At 40.3% G+C, this 23950-nt stretch overlaps 1 protein-coding gene across 2 annotated transcripts in view; it reads right to left on the reverse strand.

Annotated features, from left to right (window-relative positions):
- Positions 1-23950, reverse strand: part of USP32 (ubiquitin specific peptidase 32) — a 265092-nt gene that overhangs the window by 153814 nt on the left and 87328 nt on the right. For both annotated transcript variants that reach the window (XM_040336910.1, XM_040336911.1), the window contains exons 3-4: positions 5984-6089; positions 1115-1233 (exon numbers count right to left, since the gene is read on the reverse strand). In XM_040336910.1, the coding sequence (XP_040192844.1) occupies positions 1115-1233; positions 5984-6089 (225 nt within the window). The remainder of the gene's footprint in view (positions 1-1114; positions 1234-5983; positions 6090-23950) is intronic.

Here is a 23950-nt window from a genome sequence, read left to right on the forward strand (position 1 = left end):
TTCTTTGGCAAAATTGTGAGAGAGCCCAGCCCCTTGGCTGGGAAGCAACCCCACACATGAATGGTCTCAGGATTCTTTACTGTTGGCATGACACAGGACTGATGGCAGTGCTCACCTTTTCCTCTCTGGACAAGGTTTCTTTTCCGGATACCTCAAACAATCAAAATTGGGATTCATCAGAGAAAATTACTTTACTCCAGTCCTCAGTAGTCCAATCCCTGTACCTTTTGAAGAATATCAGTCTGTCCCTGATGTTTTTCCTGGAGAGAAGTGGCTTCTTTGCTGCCTTTCTTTACACCAGACTATCCTCCAAAAGTCTTTGCAGATGCACTCAAACCTGCATGTTGCCATTCCTGAGCAAGCTCTGCACTGGTGGTGCCCCAATCTCGCAGCTGAATTAACTGTAGGAAATGGTCCTGGCGCATGCTGGACTTTCTTGGGACCCTAAAGCCTTCTTCGCGAATGCAGTGGAATTTTTTTTATGCAATTAAGTTCATTTTCACGGCAAAGAGGGACTTTGCAATTAATTGCAATTGATCTGATCACTCTTCATTCCACTCTGGAGTATATGAAAATTTCCATCAAAACACTGAGACAGTAGACTTTGTGAAAATTAATATTTGTGTCATTCTCAAAACTTCTGGCCATGGCTGTATAGTAAAATAATATAAAATATCAGTTTAAAAACATACTACATAATATAAAGTACCGTGCAAAAGTTTTAGGCACCTTTGAAATGCTGTAACGTGAAAATGCTTTAAAAATTATTCAATTAATAATAATTATGAATAAATAACATGGTGTATATATAGTTAAAGTCATATGGTCCAGCACATTTATACATAATTATATTAAATGCTTACTAATTATTACCAACATAACATGTAGGTAAAATAGAATTAAAATAAACAGATTCGACTATGCAAGAAAACATAAAAATGGGTAAGAAAATGCCACCCTCTACCAACAATAAATTGACCCTGCTTTATTAAGACTCTAGCACACTGGATTGCTGGTCCAGCCAATGAGCTTATCGCCTAAGTTCAACTGCAGAATAGACCAAAAAAAAACTCTAGGCAGTGTTAGAAAATAAGAATGTAAAGTTCATACATACCTCAGCAAAACAGTTCTTAAGGGCAATTGGGACTTCTCCATCCACAACACTAAGCATGCTCTCCATATCCTCCCGTAAAACATAGCTACCGGACTCATTTGAAAACAGGCTAAAAATGTCTACAAAACAGAACAAAAACAAAATCATAGAAACACTGTTTAAAAGTATCATGCATAGATTACCGGTATATACATACATATAGTCAATCCTTATTTGAGATCTTCAAAAAGATAATTTTTTCAATAAAACCAGTAATATAATGTTTGAGATGGTAATGCATATTGTTGGTATACAAACAATGTGGCTCTATGATTAAACAGAATGATACCAGTCAATAAAGGCAACAAATCATGGGAATAATAACCTTATTGTTATTTAATAAAATATATGGCATGCAAATTAATATGCTGGGCTGTGTCTTGCTTAGCTACTTCAGGCCCAAAACTCTACGCTCCATGCTGGAGATACTTTGAGCCAACACTGTACACTTTGGACAGCTGGTAGCTCTGAATCACGAGTCAGTAACAGTCCCAATGCTCACTGATTATTTGGAACCAATCAAGGTGGTTACTAATCATGCAATCACTATGTCAACTCTAACGTAGTGGTCACATGCAGGCTGAAGGCTTTCTGATGATAGGAAAAAAAGCCTAAAGCCAGATTGCACTGCAGTAACTAATGCAGCCTAAAGGGGGCAGTGTTCATCTGTTTAATACTGTAATTGTCAAATATTACAGTATTAAAAATCATTTTAAACAAAATTTAATTTGTTTTTGTGCATTTGTCAGCCTAAAATAACGTTTTTTTTATTGAAATAGTGTGCTGAATAAAAGTCTTATATGACCTTTATGTATACAGTATAAAAATGCAAATTAGTCATAAAGTTATTGTCAAGTTCATCGATGCATGCTTTGTGCTGCCAAATTTGGATGAGACATCAATGACTTCTGGTCAAGAAAGAATTAATAAATCTCACAGACCCAAAAAGGGAATGCAGCAAACAAATAAAACAGAAAAGTAATTTCTTATGTCTATAACTTTTGAGGGTTAATGACTTTGAAAGTATTAAAGCCAAAGCATTAAGAGCAGGACAGTCGGGTAGCTGTCATTTTCAGGGAGAACTCCACAGCAGCAGCCCACTTCTTTTGTGACAGGCTTCCATTAAACAGGTCATTTCGTTTCAGTTTCATTTGCATTAAAAAAGCATTATCTTCCATTCTACCTCTCTCTCTACAATCGCTGACATTTAATAAAGAGCATTAAAAAAAAAAAAAAAAAAAGAGCAGGGGTGATACAATACTGCAAGTCCTTCCTTTCTGGTTATGCACGCTGGCTGGGCTCCAGAACAAAGAAGAAGAAGAAGAAGAAGAAGAAGAAGAACCCTAGCTGGCCATTACCTCTTAAAGCATTTTCAAACAAAACCTCCCGAAGAACTTCTAGGAAGCAAGCTGTGGTCTCCACTAGGTGGCACCATTATATATCAAACTTCTCGACCCAGGTCAGCATTCCAGCAACAGTTCGCCTTTTGATGCAGGCAAGGCAATTAGGCACTTTATTCTTCCCATCACCAGGTGGTCAGAAGCAAAGTTCATATGTTTCCATACCCCACCGCCAGGGGGTATGCGCGATTTCTTTTTTCCTAGATGAAGGTTCTGATATACATTCTTCAGTTACACACAGCATGCTGGGTAAGCTTGCTCTACTGGCATTCCAGGCTACCCCCATGAGTGTCCAGGCTCAGGTGTAACCAGATTTCCACAGTACAAAAATATCTGAGATTAAAAAAAATCCTTATTGCTCAGAGCTGCAGCTTGTTGATGGCAAATTTGGCTATCTATGGTGACCAAGTTCCCTGTGTGAAGGAATGGAACACTGCTCCCTGGCTGTGAGGCTTGGAGTTTCTCATTATCAAACAGTGGTATGGTAGGATCAAATTCCGCATGCCAGGAACAGGGATGAAAACCCCTCAAGCTATGAAGTTCCTTGCTTGACTGGCTAGGAACATGGGTAGATTGAGAGGAGACTGATGTTCCTTGAAAACAAAATGCTGAGTTGGATAAACCCTGAATATATTTGGGCAATTAGGACTGCCAAGAATGAAACTACCTGGATATCCAGAAAAGTCATGGGAAATCACCCTGAGGGGTAAATTTTAAGTGTGAGTAATGAGAGAGAGCTGAATCTTTCCTGAGAGGAGACCTGCTCTTGGTCTGGGTCTAGAAATAAGCCTAGGTATTCAAGTGGAAAGTGTTTTGGGGGACTTAAGGATCTGAAATTTGCTGTGGACATTTTGCAGATGGCTGGATGGAAACAAACCCTTCAACAATCATGTGACCTGTGTGCCCCGAGTTCATGGAAGGGCCAGGAGAAGCTCCAGAATCCTAATAAATACTCTGGGAACAGAGGATAGATAGTACAATAAAAAGTGAGGATGCTCCCTTACTGTGAAGAAGGCTTTGTAGAAGACACGGGCTGAACTTAGACTTAGAAGTTGAAAATACAACTAAAAGCAAAGCTTGGAGATGGATTAGAACACCTGTCAGATCGTTAGTTGTGTCTGTACCCCCGTTAGGGAGATTTACTTCATTTGTCCCGTTTACCATCATCATTGAAAGAGAGAAAAAAAAATTATGTGTTGTCCCTAGGGATTTCCTTAATTTGCAGGGATTTTCTCTCACTTGCTGTCCCAATGCGACACAGATGGAAAAAATATATAAAAAAAAAAAAGTCAGGGGGGTCACCCTCCCTTACTCTATCAAATAAAACATTTTGTGGCCTATAGTTCTACTTGAATCCTGGACAGAACGTAGGAAGGAATCCTGAGGAGATTTTTTGGGGCAGGCGTAATGAGTAGATGAGTAATGAGGTAGAGTGGACAAGGAAGGAGCCCAGTGTTTGAGCTTTTGTCTGTGATGGCTGTATTAAATTTGTTAGTGCTCTGCGAAATTGTGACAAAGGTGGAGAAAATTCTACTTTACCCAGATAATCCTCAAACTGCGTTCCAGAAATGTTGCTGAAATCAGATGCAGAGACCTGTGTTAAAATGGGGTCCTGCTCTGGTACAAGGAAAGCATTGTCACTCTGAGGATGAATCATGTGCAGCACTTCAATAGAACAAATCTTCGCCTGATTTCTTGCCATTGCTCCCTTCCACTTGGTCTCCATCAGAGCTACAGGTGAGGGTTGAATTTTAGCATCAAGTTATAAAAGCTAATGCCGCATACACACCATCACTTTATGTGATGAAAAAAAACGACACTTTCTGTGAAGTAAAAAATGACGTTTTTGAAACTTCAATTTTCAAAGACGAAGTTGCCTACACACCATCGTTTTTCTCACAATGTTCTTGCAAAGTGAGGTTACGTTCCACCACGTTTTACCATTGAAGCTTGCTTCATAAGTAGCTTCTGGGCATGCGTGGATGAAAAAACGTCTTAGAAAACGACGTTTTTTGCTACACACGGTCAATTTCTGTGAAGTAAAAAGTGCACTTTTGAAAAACGACACATAAAATTGAAGCATGCTTGAATTTTTTTTGGTCGTTTTTTACAAGACATAAAATGACGTTTTCCCCCACACACGGTCAATTAAAGTGACGTTTTTGAAAACGTCATTTTTTTCCATCACATAAAGTGATGGTGTGTACGCGGCATTACACTAAGTGAAAACATTTTAAACACATTCCTGGTTTCTTGACAGTTTTTACATATACAGTAAGTGCCTACTATTCAGGATACACCTAATATAGTGTAAAGCAAGTAATAGGGGGTAAATAACTTATACTTGTTGTGGGACATCAGTAATGGTCAGAGGTACAGGGTGACCCTAACCTATATTCATGCCGGACATATATAAAAAAAGTTTTGGCTTTGCCCATTATGCTGGGAACACCCCGAAGGAGTCTTTAGTTCCATAGTGATGGACCACGGCTCTGTACCTGTATAGCTCCCTGGAACCGACTACAACACATTGTACTTCGTGCCAAAGTGAGCACCTGTGCAGGATCCAGTGCAGGAAGCAACATCAAAAGGTCTTCTCCACGGCGTGGGGTCTGGGTACAGCTGCCACAGTTTTACAGAGGTTGTATCAATGCAGATGCACTTCTTCTATTTGTAGTTTTAGAAGACTTGGTTGACTGAAGAATCCAAAGTTAAAACAATAAACTAGTTAAGCTAAAAGTGATTTTTCCCGCAAAGGTGAAGAGGACCATTACCTTAGGCCACTAGGAAAAAACCGAGGGCTCACGGAATGGGGCAGAGTTAAGGGGGGATCCTGGAGGGGCATGTTCTTAAAAGCTTGGCCACTGTCCAATGACCAGAAGGTATGAGCCTGTGACCTAGGGTCTATGAACACTATTGCCTGTGTCCTGTAATATACAATTAAGATAGATATCTAATTTATGACTACAAAATATTTTTCAAGGTCTGCTTTGTGGGGGGAGAAAAATGCATGCTTTTAATTCTGCAGAGAGGTAGGCATGAAAGCACAAGTAGGGTAAACAAGCTTTATATCATTTATAGATGTGAATTTCAATACAAGGTAGCAGCTTATGATAAATGACATTATGCATTCTATAATGCTGTCAATAACCGTTGAAATTACCCTTCTATACACGTTGAAAGCTGATATAGAGAGTAAACAAACTCTAGAGCAGGAGTCTTACACTACTGGCCCTCCAGCTGTTGCAGAACAAAGTCCCATGAGGCATTGCAAAGACTGACAGTTACAAGAATGACTGCCATAGGCAGAGGCATGATGGGACTTAGAGTTCCACAACAGCTGGAGGGCCGCCAGTTTGAGACCCCTGCTCTACAGTCTAGATTGATACAGTTTCATCGCAATCCTGTATGCTTATGATTGCATACTTACATTTAGCCTTCTCTTCATCCCGACCTCTGGTGAGAAGAACAAGGCCCACTATCAAGTTGTTGAAGTGTAATCCTTTTGAGGTTCCACCAAATGAGCAGTAGATGACCTAAGAGGATACAAACACAGCAATGAACAAATCATGCCAATGCATTAAATAACAACAACAACAACAACAAAAATGTATTGTAGAAAAATACTAAGCCAACTATTTCATCCAAATATTGGTTTTCTAAATAAAATTCACATGCAAAATGTGATGCTAAGCAAAAGAAATCTGCAGAACATGAGAACAGCAGTATATCGAAATGACATTACTTCTTTAGCAAAGTAGCTACAAATTACATTTACATATACAGTGTTTCTTTTTTACATTCACTGTGCAGACCTACTTCTCCTTAAAACTTATAATTAGAGGCCTGCATGGGCCTGTTTCTAGACTAGTACCTGCAACTGCTTTTGGGAATTATAACCTGACTCAACCCAGTTTTTTTACCTGCAACATTACCTAAAACCTAAAGTCATGTTTTGGGAGAATGATGAGTTACAATACAGCCGTCACATTACATGCAACGTGACAGAAAATTACTACAAGTTACATGTACCTTCTTCTCTCTTGTACATGACAATGGTGTTATACAAAAAATTGCCATAATAAAGACAGATGTAAGTTACAAGAAACTGACATATTGAAGACTGATTAGGCGTTACATTATTCATCTAGGACAGAAATTTATGGTGCAAATGATTTACATAGTACTTTACAAACTGTCCATTCCCATCAGTCCCTGCCCTCAAGAAACTTTCAATCTAAGGTCCCTATTTCATATGCTGTCATTAATATGAATTGGCCATACGACTTGGTGCTGAAGGTGGGCAGATATTCATATGGCCTTGGAACAAAGTCGAGGTCCTATACACAACCAGGGGGAAAAAAACGAACAGCAGGGGGCTGAGGTAAGTATCAAATAAACACTTTATTAAAAAAACAGCACACAGCTCAATGCGGATGAGGCCGCCAGACGCGGGGATCCATGCCCGCGGGGTCCCCCCCCACCCCCCCCTCTCTATTTTCCCTCTTTCCCCCCACCCCCCTCTTCCTGGACTACCCGGGGGGAAACCCTCCCCACGGGGTGTCTACCCCTCCTAACTCCCCAGGCTATATCCTGGGGGCTGCTGCTGTTTGCTATCTCTCTTTCCTTCACTCTTGCTACTTCTCAGAAAATAGGAAAATGTGGGCAGACCCGCGGATCCTTGATCGCACGACTTTGATGAAAATGTATGGAGACCAAGCAGCTGTAATCAGTGTAAGGCTGTAGACATCACTGAGGAAACAGAGACCAAGGATGACAGGGACCCAGCCGGCTTAAAGTATGGATATTAGCAGCGCGTTCTAGGCCGCACACGAGGATGACAGCTATCAAAATGCCTGGTGGATGTCAGTAGAGGGGGTGTGCAGATGCATTTGTAAAAGAGGGCAAAGTCCCTTGAAACGCTTCATCCACACCCCTTCCACCCCCTCTCCCGACATCCACCAGGCATTTTGATAGCAGTTATCCTTGTGTGCAGCCTAGAAAGTCGCCGCTAATCTACATACTTTGAGCTTACTGGCTCCCTTTAATTCTCCATCTGTTTTCTCAGTGAGGCCTGCAGCCTCACACTAATTACAGCTGCTTGGTCTCCGGTGTTTCTTCTTATTATTATTTTTTTAGGTTCTTATATAGCGTCGTCAATGTGCGCAGCGCTTTTACATATACATTGTACATTCACATCGGTCCCTACCCTCAAGGTGCTTACAATCTATGGTCCCTAACTCACATTCATATACTAGGGCCAATTTTAAGACGGAAGCCAATTAACCTATCAACATGTCTTTGTCCATGCTGTTTTATGCCAAAGTCAATGTAAGTGTGCTGCTTATTTTAATAAAGTGTTTTTTATTTTTGATACTGACGTTTTCTTCTACATTGAGGTGATCATACCCAGATTTTCTGCAGGATCTGTAGAGTTTCCAGTTTCGGTCCCTTCTACTGTTCAGCCATCAGTCCATCCAGTTGCCTCATCCATTCCTCTACCCTGTTGATGGTCTACACTCTACAGATACAGATGAAAGTTCCAATGGACTTTGCACTTGTTCTAGGAGCGCCGTATGTAATGTGTACTTGTACACTCTTTAGATTTTCTACACACAACCAGGGCCTAGGATACACGCTTCTCCCTAGGCACTAGAAACTGGTCTAAAGACAAAAGGGTATTTGCACTTTACCACATTCATTCATTTACAGAGTTTCAGGACCCTATCGTGGGACTCTAGGGTTAAAAAAAAAAGTAATGAAATAAAAAAAAAAAAAATCAGTGGGTTCTTTTGTAAAGAACAAAACAAAGTTTAAAGTGGTCGTAAGGCTGAAGGTTTTTACCTTCATGCATGTTATTCTTCAGTGTGCAGCTCTCCCTTCAGCCCCCCCCAAATACTTTCCCTAGCCCTGATCCAGCAATGTGCACTAAAGCAGTGCTTGAGACACAGCAGCGTGGGCCATCAATTCTCACTGAGGTCAATCACAAAAAGTGAGGAGGCAGCAAGGGGTGGGGCCGAGCCATGTTCTGTATCTCCAGCAAAGTCCATGTATGTTTATTTTGTGATTTTTCGAAACTTAAAGCCCTGTAAACAAATTATAATATACTATTAAAGTAGAAATAATAAAGCTTAAAGGGGTTGTAAAGGTTCGTTTTTTATTTTCTAAATAGGTTCCTTCAAGCTAATGCATTGTTGGTTCACTTAACGTTTCCTTCGATTTCCAATCTAAATTTGTTTTTTTCTTTGTTTTCTTTGTCTGAATTTCTCACTTCCTGTTCCTCCTCCTTAAGCTGTTCTGGCTGACTAACCACCGCTCAGATGATGGGGGCAAGCTTACTGTGGTGAAATAGGAAGTGAGAAATTCAGCCAAAGAAAAATATCATTTAGAAGGGAAATCAAAGGAAAATACAAGTGAACCAACAATGCACTAGCTTAAAAGGAACCTATTTAGAAAATAAAAAACAAACCTTTACAACCCCTTTAATAGTCATATAGCACGCAGTGCCTACAAAATGACATTATAGGACACACCGACGCTGCATGCAGCCGCCCACTGAGATGCATCAGAAGGGGCCATTTGCTCCAAATGCAGTCAATGTGCAATCCTCAAAAGTAATACACCAAGAAATGGCGTGCTATATTGGAATGCAAAAATGGAACAAGCCATTGTGAACAGAGAATCGGCTTAAAAAAAATAATTCTCTGCAAAGTGAAATATAATAGCCAACTCTACAAAATAAAATAAATAAAAAAACCTACCTATCCTAGACACTTCATTAACTTGAACCGCAGTTTTTCTCTTTACTTTCCTTGTAAAACAAGCTTATACAAGCATCTGACTACAAAGGGAGGCTCTTAATAATTTAGATTATTTTTGTGGATAAGCTTTAATAACAAACAGCTGAAACAGAAAAGTGTATACTTATATACGGTTTCTCATTTGCTTCATGAAGAACTTAACAAATAAAAAAAAAAGCTTCATAAAAGAGACACAGGATTAATCCACTGCATGAAGCTAATAACTGCTTTGGGTGCAGTTTCACCTTAACTTAAAGTACAATGGAATAACCAAACTAAAAAATCTGCATGGTATGAAAAGGCAAATGAATGAAAGTTAATTTAAGGATATGGAAAAAGCATATAATTAGCAGATTACCTCTAGGCAGTATTCACAGAACACTTATGCATTAGCAACTGTATAGCATAGCTGTGTAATGTGATCAACTTAAAAAGAAAAAACATAACTCCTGCTATATAAATTGAGAAAATGCATAAACCGGTTACAAATTTCATGCTGACATTTAAAGTGCAAGTTCACCTTCGGCAATATTTATCATATCTTCTAAATAGTACATACCAGGCCTCCTTGGGTGTTAAATGCTGCACCTCCTCCCATTACACATGCAGTTGTGGGGGGCCTCTCCACAAAAACCACTGGATCCTTGATCCCCTTCTGTCCTGCCATTTGCAGGACAAGCAGGACATTACAATTGCTAGAGAGCGAGACATCACAAGAGCTAGAGTGCACTGGAGAGAGTGCACTGGAGAGAGTGCACTGTGCACACATGAAGTTTGAACAGCCTGCAGTGGTCACCTTGAGCTCTTCTGGAGAAAGAAAGTATGTGCTGCGCATGCCTGGAGTTTTAACAGCCCGGGGTGCTATTAGCGCACACACAGATGTTCATGTCCAGCTATGCATAAAGAATGCAGCCATGTTATAATTCAGCAAAAGTTTAAAATTACATGGGGGGGATTTTTGAAAAAATTTGCTGATGGTGAACACACACTTTAAAGCTGCTCACCGGGAAGATCCCGAAAAAATAACGCAGTTATGCATTATAATTATATATATATATATATATATATCAGGAATATATTTTAAGGCCAGTATAAAAAACTAAAGGTAGTTCCTCCTGTACAGCAGAACTCTAGGGAGTAGTTAAGTAGTAGTAGTAGTAGCAGTGCTTGAGGCCAAACTTGTGTCCTATTGTCACATGGGTTGACAAAGAACAAAGACCATCTGTCTATTGCTTCTTTCAGCCTAGGTTCACACTGGTCCGATTTGGAATGCCATTTGGCAATGGCACTGTCCGAATCGGGCAGATTCCCAAAAGTAGTTCCTGTACTACTTCTGGTGACTTCAAGGGGCCATGTGTATAGACATCTGTGCAGGAACCCGCACAGATGTCAGTTAAATCGCCCCGGAAGTCAGACTGCATTGCCAGGTTAAAATTGTTCAGCTGAACACGCACAAATTTCTAACCCGTAGCAACGTGAACCTAGGCTTACTGTTTAATCACAGGCTGAAGCCGGCCATAGATGGTGCGAATTTCTTTCCTGTGATTACAGTCCGTGCTGATAGGGGGAAATCCCTCCTATGGAGCCATTGTATTCTCCCAGTGGAGGGACATGGGGAGGCATCCCTGCTGGGAAAACACACAGTGATTACTGCTAAGGACTATAGCCGTTGGCAACCATCGCAATAAAAATTCAACAGGCTGGTTGTATCTAAGTTGAGCAATCAGCTTGGGTACAGTCAGCCTATCCATACATGGTTTGAATCTTGGCTGGTCCCTGCTGAACCAGCTGAGATTCAAACGGTCTATGGCTAGCTTGAGGGTGGCAGGTGACGTAGCTAAGTGGCTAAATAGTCAGGTCACCAGGATGGCTGTGCTATGTCACATCACTGTAAGGGCCCTTTTCAACAAACCCTATGGGCTTCTGTTGATGGCATCAGTTTGAAAGACAGCAGAGGTCATTCAAAATTCAATGACAGCCACTTAACCTCTCATGTCCTGTAAGACATACCTGTTGTGTAAGAAGTCCGTACTGCTCCAGCTGCTAAACTCAGCTAAAGCATATATCCCTAGCTCCTGGAATAGTTCATTCCCAACATCGCTGAGACATTGGTCTGCCAAAGAGAATGATATTCAAGAGATGGAGGACCGTACAGCAGTTCTCAAAGGTGATTTCTGGCCAAAACAAAAAATTGTATAATTGGAACAACTTGAACTTCCAACAATTACCTTGCTAAAACCGGCTAAAGATGTTGGGTCGATGTCCTGGCTTCTGGCCTTGTAACAAATCAGGATCGGGCTGGAATGATAGCCTGGGAAATGTTCACATTGTTGATTTTTAGTTTCTCTCTATATGAACACCAATTGTTATCCATTTTTCTTAAAATATGGTTTGCGCTTTGGCCTACGTTGTACTTTCAGCCATGGTTCTTTCAGCAGTGAAATTTCCCCACTGACAGCTAAAATGTAAAAAAATAACGCCGGCAATTATTGGTTGTTAAGGAGTGGGGCCGCCATTTCCTTAACAACCGATGACTTATTCAACCGTCAGTGGGGATTCCTGCTGACAGCTAAAGTGTAAACTAGGTTTCGGTAATTGGAGCTGTCATTTTTTTGCGATACGGCACTGCGTCGCTTTAACTGACAATTGCATGGTCGTGCGACATTGTACCCAAACAAAATCTATATCCTTTTTTTCCTATAAATAGAGCTTTCTCTTTTGGTGGTATGTGATTACCTCTGCAGTTTTTATTTTTTGTGCTATAAACAAGAAAAATAAGTGACAATTTAAAAAAAATGTTTGCTGTAATAAATCTCACAAAAAAAAATATAAAAATAAAATAACATTTCTTCATCGGTTTATGCCAATTTGTATTCTTCTACATTTTTTTTTTTTTTACCAAAAATATCGCAATAAGCGTATATGGATTGGTTTGCGCACAAGTTATAGCGTCTATAAAATAGCGGAGAGATCTATGGTATTTATTTTAATTTTTTTTTACTAGTAATGGCTATGGTCTGCTTTTTTATTTTTTAGAGGGACTTCGACATTGCGGCAGACAGATCGGACACTTTGACACATTTTTGTAAAGTGTAAATGTCACTAGCAGGAAAGGGGTTAACACTAGGGGGCGATCAAGGGGCTAATTGTGTTTCCTCATGTGGGTTTCTAACTGTGGGGGGTGGGACTGACTGGAGGAGGAGACATATCGCTGTTCCCAATCACTAGAAACAGCAGATCTGTCTCTCCTCCCCTGTCAGAACGGGGATCTGTACATACACACATCCCCATTCGTGCGAGCAGGCGCAGCTGCTATGGCTTTTAACCACTTCCATACAGGGCTTTTATACACACCTACCATACCGGGCCTATTCTGGCACTTCTCTCCTACATGTACAAATCATAATTTTTTTGCTAGAAAGTTATGCAGAACCCCCAAACATTATATATGTTTTTTTTAGCAGAAACCCTAGGGAATAAAACGATGGTCATTGAAACGTTTTATCTTGCACGGTATTTGCGCAATAATTTTTCAAACGCCTTTTTTTTTTTTAAATTGTTTCATGAATTAAAAAAATAACAAAACAGTAAAGTTAGCCCAATTTTTTTGTAAAATATGAAAGATGATGTTACACCGAGTAAATAGATACCTAACATGTCACGCTTTAAAATTGCACACAATCATGGAATGGCGCCAAGCTTCGGTACTTAAAAATCTCCATAGGCAACGCTTTGAAATGTTTTACAGGTTACCAGTTTAGATTTACAGAGGAGATCTAGTGCTAGAATTGTTGCTGGCACTCTAACGCACGCGGCGATACCTCACATATGTGGTTTAAACGGCGTTTACATATGTCGGCGGGACTTGCGTGTGCGTTTGCTTCTGCGCGCAAGCTACTGGGGACAGGGGCGTTTAAAAAAAAAATGTATTTCTTTTTTTTTTTTTACATATTTATTTATTTTTTTACACTTTTTTATTTTTTATTTTTTTTATTATCACTTTTATTCCTATCACAAGGAATGTAAACATCCCTTGTAATAGGAATGTGTGTGACAGGTACTCTTTATGGAGAGATGCGGGTCAATAAGACCCCGCATCTCTCCTCCAGGCCTGAAAGCATGAAATTGGTGAAAAAAAATCACCGATCTCATGATTACAGTTGCTTAGCAGCCGCAATCGTGGCTTTGTATACTTACGGGGACCCGGGCGTGACGTCATCACATCGGGCCCAGGTCCTCCGACGGTCATAGAGATGACTGGTGACCATCTGGTCACCAGTCATCTCTATGCTTCCTGCCAGCGCCGGACGATTCGTTCTCCGGGCCCCCGATGGCACCGGAGAGCCCGGAGAAGCACCGGATGGCGGCGGGAGGGGGGATGTCCCCTCCCGCTGCCTGTAAGAACGATCTAGCGGCGGAACCGCCGCTATGATCATTCTTACGTTGTGCAGAATCGCCGGCAGAAGAGAAGGATATCTGAATGATGCCTCTAGCTGCAGGCATCATTCAGATATCCCCCCACAAAGCCCAGGACGTCATATGACGTCCACTCTGAACGGTAGAGGTCCTTTGTGGACGTCATTTTACAATGGGCCGGTATTGAAGTGGTTAAAGGAGCCGACGTACAGGTACGGTGATTCACGGGAACGTGATGAGTGGTAAATGTTCCTTTGTTTTAACCCCTTATTAACCCTTAATTTACTCTAATCAGCCTTAACTCTTTATTATCCTTGTCCATTTCATTTTTATTTCCCTGCTGATTTTTTTTTTCCCACTTCTATTTTATAAACTATTAATAATCGAAACTTTTTTGTTTGCTTTGTTCGTAAAAATTTGTTACACCTTTACCATATACTTACACATTTCAGATCGAAAAAAATAAATAAAAAAAAAGGTATCGTTGCATCATCCCTATCAGTATTTGTATGGACAGGAATACAATTATTTGGCTGCCACTATGCTTTTTACTTTGTGGCAAAAAGTTAACAGAATGTTTCTTTCGATGGGCAGTACCACCGATGAACACGTGACATTCAAATGAATGGGGCCGTTCTACAATTGCACACATCTGAAGTGTGGCGAGTCATCATTTTAAGGATTAAAGCAGTAAGGAGATGACATATCACCTCCTCACCAGACGTCTGTATGGCACCCTCTGAAAAGCAATCTACAGCTCCTATATACATATTTCTACTATGCATTTAGATACTAGCTCAAACTTTCACTTTAATTTTATTTTTACATTTGACTATATAGTTACCTTTCTTTTGCAGACTGCAAATATTGTAATTTAAAAAAAAACGGTCAAATTAAAATGTGGCTTCCTGGCAATATAGCAAGCTGGAGGCATTGTGTACACTGTTGGTATACAGAAAGCCCTTAGAAGTGCTTCTTTTCTCTCTGCGTGCACAAACATACAAATCTAATTTCAAGCACCTCCTGCTGGGATAGGAGTTTCAATGTCAGCAAGATACTCTCGAAAACGTATGCTTGCCTAAAGGGATGCAGACACTGCAGCTTTTCTCATTACAACACTGAGATTGCACTAGAGGAAGATAATGAAGAAAGACCCTTCAGTTCAGAAAATCATTCTGAGAAGGCACAGTGTGAAACTGCAATTTCCTCAAAACAGATAAAGAATCTTCAAAAGAGTTTCCTAAAAACCTTGCAAAGTATATCATTTAACTAGAAGAGTTTGTCTGCTTTTCTCAACACAACGGAAGTTACACAAATTTTTTTTATAAAAAAATAATTATCTGGAAGCGAACACGTTCCAATGTATTTCACAGAAAACTATGGATCCGTGAGAATATGAGGAATTTTTCCAGCCCAAAGTTTACATTTTTTAATAAAATATTCTCCCCAACTGATAAATGTTGTATTTGATGATGCAGACATCATTCTTAAGGGGGTTGTAAAGGAATTTTGTTTTCCCCCTAAATAGCTTCCTTTACCTTAGTGCAGTCCTCCTTCACTTACCTCATCCTTCCATTTTGCTTTTAAATGTCCTTTTTTCTTCTGAGAAATCCTCACTTCCTGTTCTTCTGTCTGTTACTACACACAGTAATGCAAGGCCTTCTCCCTGGTGTGGAGAAAGCCCCTTGAGGGAGGAGGGGGCGAGCAGGAGGGTCAGGACACTCTCTACTTTGTAGATAGAGAAAGGAGCTGTGTGTTAGTGGGCATCCTGACACTCCTGCTCGCCCCCTCCCCCCTTAAGAGGCTTTCTCCACACCAGGGAGAAAGCCTTGCATTACTGTGTGTAGTTACAGACAGAAGAACAGGAAGTGAGGATTTCTCAGAAGAAATAAGGACATTGAAAATCAAAATCGAAGCATGAGGTAAGTGAAGGAGGACTGCACTAAGGTAAAGGAAGCTATTTAGGGGGGAAAACATTTTTTTCCTTTACAACCCCTTTAAGGAAAGGAATTTCTCTGATGCCCAAAGATACATGAACGCAGTTTGCTACTGCAGAAAAAGAGGTTTAATCTTCTCATACAAAGGGGTCTTTACAGTAAGAGCTGTGCCTCAAAAAAAGGATCTTAAAGTGTCAATATGGGTTTACAACCACTTTAAGCCTTGTACACATGATGAGAATATCGAATAAACAATTGTCTTTTTTTTCTGCATGTTAGTCTCATATCAAAAATGAAGAGGTTAACAAAGTTACAAAAATTCTTGTACGACAGAATACAACTTCGGAAGTAATGCAATGTATTGTATTGTATTGTATTGTATTGTAATGTACTCTGATTTTATTTATTTTTTGTCAGACGAGTACTGTACTTAAGGCCTGGTTCACACCTATGCATTTTTAGGTTTTTGCATCTTGTAGATTTGCACTGCAATCCGTTTAATATGGTTTCCTATGGAACACGTTCTGTAGTGCAAACCTCCTGTAGTGCAAGGAAAAATCGTACGATCTATCGTACAAGAAAAAAGTTTGTCCCTTCGGATAATATAGGATGAACGGACACGATCGGCTCAACAGCTGTGTACTAACAATCATCAGATTATCCCAGGGCTCGACAAATCCCGGTCGCCAGGGCGACTAGAAATAGGGTCCTGGTGACTTGGCTTGGAAGTGAGCTGGCGCCATCTGGTGGTGAGCCGTTGGTACTACAAGTTATTACCACCAGATGTGTAAGCTGGCGCCATCTGGTGGTGGCCGTTGGTATTACAAGTTAAGCATTACAAGTTAAACAGCAATTCTAATGTAATTTTTCACTATTTTCACAGCCATCTTCTTCTCTCTAATTAGAACCCCCAAACATTATATATATATTTTATCCTAACACCCTAGAGAATAAAATGGCGATCATTGCAATACTTTCTGTCACGCCGTATTTGCGCAGCGGTCTTAAAAGCGCACTTTTTTGGGAAAAAATTACACTTTTTTTTAATTAAAAAACAAAAAACAGTAAAGTTATCCCCATTTTTTTTAATATTATGAAAGATAATGTTACGCCGAATAAATTCATACCCAACATGTCACGCTTCAAAATTGCGTCCGCTCGTGGAATGCCGACAAACTTTTACCCTTTAAAATCTTCATAGGCGATGTTTAAAAAAATCTACAGGTTGCATGTTTTGAGTTACAGAGGAGGTCTAGGGCTAGAATTATTGCTCTCGCTCTAACAATCGCGGCAATACCTCACATGTGTGGTTTGAACACTGTTTACATATGCGGGCGCTGCTTACGTATGTGTTCGCTTCTGCGCGCAAGCTCGTCGGGACGGGGTGCATTTTCTGGCTCCAAACTTTTTTAGCTGGCTCCTAGATTCCAAGCAAATTTGTCACACCCTGGATTTTCCTACTACTGCTCTGAAAGCGGTATTTTCATCCGATTTTCTCATGGTGTGTAACAGACATTTGATTCACCAACTATGTAATGTATACAGACTCCTTGTGCTTTGTTCTCCATCTATTACAATGCTGAATTATAATTTCTTGCCTTCTCCACCAATCACACTGGAAATTGGTTTACTCCTACCGATTGTAAAACTGTTGTTATGAGACAATAATGTTTCACACTGGTTATGGTGCTTCTGTGAAGGTTTATTATTTTTGTCTGTCTGGTGTCCTGATGTAAAACACAATCACCCTGCGTGAATCCTTGGCACAGTATAAAAAAGTACTGCCTACGGGCAAATCAAAAGGAACTATTTTGCTGAATCTTTACAACTGTGAAAACCCTTCTGTATCACGCAAGAATGTAACAAACAGAAAAATATCAGACATTTAATACAATTAATCAGTTATTTTATTTTACACACGCTCAAGAAAACTCTACAAAAGCACCAAATATGAATTGCATTTAAAAAAACAAGAATATTAAGCCATGGACTTAGAATGTGGCAGGACAGATAGGGCCAGGATTAAGATTCCACTATGACCTAAGAAGGGGATGCCATTGAATGAGACGATGGGGTTGATTTACTAAAGGCAAAAAGGCTTTTCACTTTGCAAGGGAGTTTTCTTTTACCTTAAATCGACGTTCTACCCCCCTCCACAAATACTGTAGCTGCCGACTTTTACTATTAGGGCACTTACCTGTGCAGACATCCTCACCCATTCACTCTTGGGTGCTGGCGCCGCCATCTCGGCTAAGAGAAACTGGAAGTGAAGCCTTGCAGCTCCAGAGCCGGTTTCCTACTGCGTATGCGCAAAACACGCTGCACACTGTGACTGGGGCCAGCTGTGAAAGGGAAGGAGGAGGGGGCCGAACCTCCGTCTCACTTCGCCGCAGCGAACTCAGCCAGAACCTGTAAAACCCAGTTACCCGCTTCGCCAAACAGGTGATAAATGTGGCAGCAGGAGGGAGGAAACAGACAGGCGGAGCTTCCCTTTTTGGCTTTAAGAATTGCAGCTGATCACACTATTGTCCTTCCCAAGCTGCCTTGCAGTTCGCAGGATGCACCCAGCACAGGATGGGTGGCCACAGAAATCATCAAACGAAGACTCCTAGGCTTACTACCCTGCCCACGCATGCACAATCCACTCTTGCAGCTCAGCATTTTTGCAAGAGCAAAAAAGAGAGCACACTGCACATTGGTGACAGAGGACAGGAGTGCACATTTGTGGATTTTCAGGGCAGCAAATCCAGCGCTGGGTGAGTCCCGTCATCTGCAGCATGGATTGGGAGCGGCAAATGGTGCCAGGGGCTTGGAAACGGAGCACAGCATATTAATATATTGGGAAACCTGCGGTGAATGGAGATCTTTTTGGGGAAAAGTGTGTTAAGGAGGACTTACATTTGTTTCCTTTTAAAGGGTATTAATGAATATAGAACTGCATTCATTTTTAACTTTTAAAGCTGCCTGATGTTCAGCTTAAAGAGATATTAAAGCCTAGTTTTAGCTGCGCTTTACTATAATTTTAGAGGTGCTTTTCGGCCGCTAGTGGGCGAATTTAACCCCCGCTAGCAGCCAAATAGTTTAAAGCGTCCCGCAAAGCGCTACTGCCCATTGATTTCAAGCGCCTCAAAGATACTGCTTGCAGGACTTTTTTTTTTTTTTTTTTAACGTCCTGCCAAGTGCAGCATATGGGATTGCATATGAGGCATTTTTCAGGTGCTTTACAGGCGCTATTTTTAGCGCTAAAACGCCTGAAAAACACCTCCAGCGTGACAGGGGTCAAAACTAAAAATGTATTATACTGCAGCTTACCAGTCATTAAATGTTGTAACTGCAACAGGATAGTGCTACATGTATAAGCAGATTTAAACATGCTAACAAATTGAAACCAAAACTTCAGCACACACTTTATAATAAAAAATATATATATATTGTGATAGTAGGAGATACTGTAAAGGTAAAATGGACAGTTTAGTGGACACAGAGTCTGCTTATCTCCAGATTGCAGGGCATAGATTTGAAACAGAGAAAACTGCTCTGGCAGTTTTCTCCAGATCTTGCTATTTATGGAAGGGGCTCTTTAGTTTGGAGATCCTTCGGAGTCTTGGGTGGGACGGAATCTCTAACTGTGTCCGGGTCTTGTGGACAGCCAGTAGGGTGTGTGCCCAGGTCCACAAAAACGGAGGGGTTGAATCGTCTATTTTTTAAACAAAGATTTGCTGGCTTGAATATCCACTATATGGCAATTCAAGTTTTATTAAATATATGAACATAAGAACAGCACTATACAAATTACAATAGAGGCATTCCTGAATCAATTTGTAGAAGGTCATAATGAAGGTTACGCATTTGGAGACCCGCTAAATTTAGTCTGAGAATGTGTCAGCTAAGCAACTGTGAAAAAGAAAAGAAAAATAAAGACAAAATAAGAATAAACCAGCATTAGCTGACACAAATATGCCAATTTATACTATATTGCAGCGCTTGCTTTTTTATTATCTTACCAGCTGCATACACGTTCAGTTCAAGTTTAAAGTGGTTGTAAAGGCAGAAGGTTTTTTTTATCTTAATGCATTCTATACATTAGGATAAAAAACCTTCTGTGTGTAGCAGCCTCTCCAGCACCCCCTAACTACTTATCTGAGCCCCTTCTCACGGCAGCAATGTCCACGAGTGTCTTAACTGTCCCAGACATTCCTCTTGATTGACTGAGACACAGCAGCGGCACCATTGTTTGCCATGTCTGTCAATCCAAATCAGTCAGCCAATCAGGAGAGAGAAGGGGACGGGGCCAGGTCGGGTGCCTGAATGGATACACAGAGCCTCTGGCTTGCGTGCCCCCTGTAGCAAGCTGCTGGCTGAGGGGCACTCACCAGAGGGAGGAGCCAGGAGAGCAGAAGAATGACCCGAGAAGAGGAGGATCCGGGCTGCTATGTGCAAATCCAACTGCATCAGAGGAGGCAAGTATAACATGTTTTTTTTTTTTTTTAAAGAGCCTTTACAATCACTTTAATCACAAATTAAATGTTAAAGTGATTGAAAAGGATTGGATGAATGACTGATTGACAGCCACGGGAGCCAATGGCTTAGACATTTGTGGACATCGAGAGAGATCGGGCTCAGATAAGTATTAGGGGTGCTGGTGAGGCTGATACACACAGATGGCTTTTTATCTCAATGCATAAAACGTATTAATATAAAAAAGCTTCTGCCTTTATAACTCTAAGTTTAAATTTAAAAATTATAAAAACAATAAAATGTCAAGGCTCTTTATACAAAGCAGCAAAAATTATATGACCCCTTTAAATTATCGAATATGAAACCTAAGGTGGCAAGTAAAAAATAGGAACAGAAACACTACACAAATTTACATTAAACCATAATTTAACACAAATTAGGTTGACAACTATACTCTAGATATGACAATGTTGCCGCAGATGTAATCTACATACAAATATGCTTTGGATGTTATATTACCAAAGTATTTTTCTGCCTGCAGCAAAGAATAAATAAGCTGTTAGTACAATCTATACTCTAGCAATTTGTATTGATGTATTTCTCACATTGCAAAAGCCGGTATTGCTTTTTGAGATTTCTAGCATTTATAATACCAAGCAAAATAATTCAGGACAAGAAAATAAAATAGAAATAAATGAGTGTACATACAAGCATAACTTTCCTTAACAAGTTCATTTAAATATTAGTCTCTCTAAATGATTTTTCAGCACACAAATACATTTTTAAATAAACTCATATCATCCAGAAACTGTATACGGAACATCATTTCACTAAAACACTACCAATGCATAATAAGGCTCAACTATAACAAAAAATGATATTTTATGTCAATCAAATGGAAGGTTTTGCAGTTTAGTGTGAATAAGCAGTTTCAGCATGTTAACAACTAACTAGTGTAAAAATATATATATATATTTGTTTTAGACTTCACATTTCAAATTCAAACTGTGGGTACATTAAGGATACACTCACACTGGGCACAGTTCCATTCTTCTCCCTTCCAACCATTTTGCTGATCTGCACTTGCACTGTGCTATAAAAGCACCTGGGCACACTAAAATCATCATCTCTGCAAACTAGACCAAAGTGATCCCTGCTTCTGTCCTCAGTTATCTATGGAGAGTTCTGTGTTCTGATACAGCTTACACTTACGCTGAAGTGAACTATACCAGCCCACAAGTGAACCGTGTGAAGCACCACTTCTTTCAAGTGGTCCCAGTACACTAAACTATTCCTGGGCGTGGTTCAGAGCAGTCACACTACACAAACGAGTGGGACCAAGGGGGTGAATTGTGCCCAACCTCAGTTAAAAGTGCCAGTGTGAGTACACCCTTAGCATCCATTAATAACATTCCAGAGACCCCACCTGCATTTGTTTAGTTTGTGTGTACAATTCATTTTGCTCTTTATAAACTCCCTTTGTAGCCATCTATTCAGATGCACTGAGCGCAGAAAGTGGTGACAAGTGATAAGCCAGAGCGCAAGAACACATCCCCACAGTATGCCTTTAGATGAGAACATATCTCCCTGCTTGACACTGGATGCAAACATTATATGTGCTGTGATGATCAACTGCTTGATCACTGTACCAGAAGCAGGACTGAAAACGTAACGAAGCAACCAATGGGCAGACTGCATAGCTAAAGTCTACATCCAGTGGCCTGCTCCTCAACTGAAACATACATGTCTAAAAGGGTGCCCTGGGATGTAATGTTTCTGCAAATCAGCAGACACTGATGTATCTCTCTCCCCCCCTGCCTCTTATAAAGAGCCAAAAATACCGCGTTAATGTGTTTTTCTTAAAAATCACACAAAACCCACGCTCCTGTGTGGGGCGTATTTTTACATTATACACTCAAACCTGCGTTATGTACCTACTTTTTATACAGCTGCTGTACTAGATCAGAATGTGATTAAAGTTATAAGTGTTATAATTTGGCTGAGCGCTGCATTTATATAAAAGTCTAGCAAAGTAAAATTATATATATATATATATATATATATATATATATATATATATATATATATATATATACACATATACATACACACACACACACACACACATTCACACTGTATTATATATAATAAATATATATATACACAAAAAAACTGAGCCGCTGTAATAACCTTCCAACATTAGTATAGCGATATCTATCCCCCTCCGCTGAACTGTTGTGTTCTGAGAGGGGGAGGGGGATCCCCCCGGCCCGAACACTTCGATCAGAACATTTCCATCGGCTGACATTGCTAAATCGGGAGTTGGTTCGCTGCTGGTTTTCCAACATGTACGTCCAACAGAAGCCAGCCGAATGGCTTGTCGGACTTTTAAAAAGAAAAACATCTCTCCCAGCATTCGGCCCATGTGTACCTGGTTTAAGACTACAGAAAGTTTAGCCTTTATTCTGTGGAGATCTGAGTAGTTTAGCAAATGACAACAGGTTAGGCCAGGCTGCAAATGGGCACAGTGAGGCCAGGCAGCAAATGGGCATTGTTGACCCTCTTTTCCGCTTACAGTAGCTGCTGCATTCTCACCCTAGGCTTATACTCGAGTCAATACGTTTTCCCATTTTTTTGTGGTAAAATTAGGTCCACAGCTTATACTCGAGTATATACGATATTTGCAAAATTGTGGCATGCAGTAGTCCGGGTCTAATCCATGCCATCGTTTTCTTATGTAATCTCTCTGTAACTTACTGGATGTAACACAAAGTATAGTCCTTTTTTAACTCCTACACACACTAAAGAAAAATTCTAAATGATAGACAAAGCTCCCAGAAATATAATAAGTCAACTAGCCTATCAGTTATTCCTGATAACAACTAGGTTTCTTCATTTTGACAAAGACTTTAAATGATTCAATGGATGGACATAAAAATAGAAATGGAACTTTATCTAACAAAAAAAAGGCATATTCGACAAGGCAAAGAGCTGAAGTGCAAAGTTCAATCGCTTACGTCTTTACTGAAAGTTTAGCCTTTATTCGGTGGAATGCACTTTGCCTTAGTGAATAAGCCGGTTGGGTCTATGCTTCATTGTCAAAACCTACCTGACCAAATAAATATTTGCAATATTTTATCTGCAAGGGAAAACTACCGTATTTTCCGGCGTATAAGACGACCCGGCGTATAAGACGACCCCCTATTTTTCCAGTGAAAACTTGGGTTTTGGGCTATACTGGCCGTATAAGACTACCCCTTTCCGAGACAACACCATTTAAAAAAAAAAAAATCAGAAACATAAAAAAAACATCTTTTAAAATCTGAATAATTAGCTGGCAGAATAATCTAGTATACCGTATCATTAATTGTATAATTGTAGTACTGGACGTTTAAAATTTATTTTCTTTCATATCCCCTTTCCATTTATCAGGACATACCTTGGCTGAATAATTAGCTAAGCTAATACCTTAGCTGAATAATTGGCTGGCAGAACAATCTTTTAGTACCGTATCATTAATTGTATTACTGGACCTTTAAAATGTATATTCTGGTACTTTACCGTGCAGACTACAGTGTGCACCGCTGAGCCAATCACGGCAGGCAATGCATCTGACTACCTTGTTGATGGATGCAAAGCCTGCTTGGATTGGCAGAGGCTGTGACATCATCAGCCTGCGCCGCACCAATCCGAGCAGGCTTTAGTCAGCAGCAGAGTGCAACAGAGCGCGGGATTGGCTGAGCGGCGTGCACTGTATTACACTGCATGCTCGGCACCCGACAGGGA

The sequence above is a fragment of the Rana temporaria genome, chromosome 2, assembly GCF_905171775.1.
Source record: "Rana temporaria chromosome 2, aRanTem1.1, whole genome shotgun sequence".
NCBI lineage: Eukaryota > Metazoa > Chordata > Amphibia > Anura > Ranidae > Rana > Rana temporaria.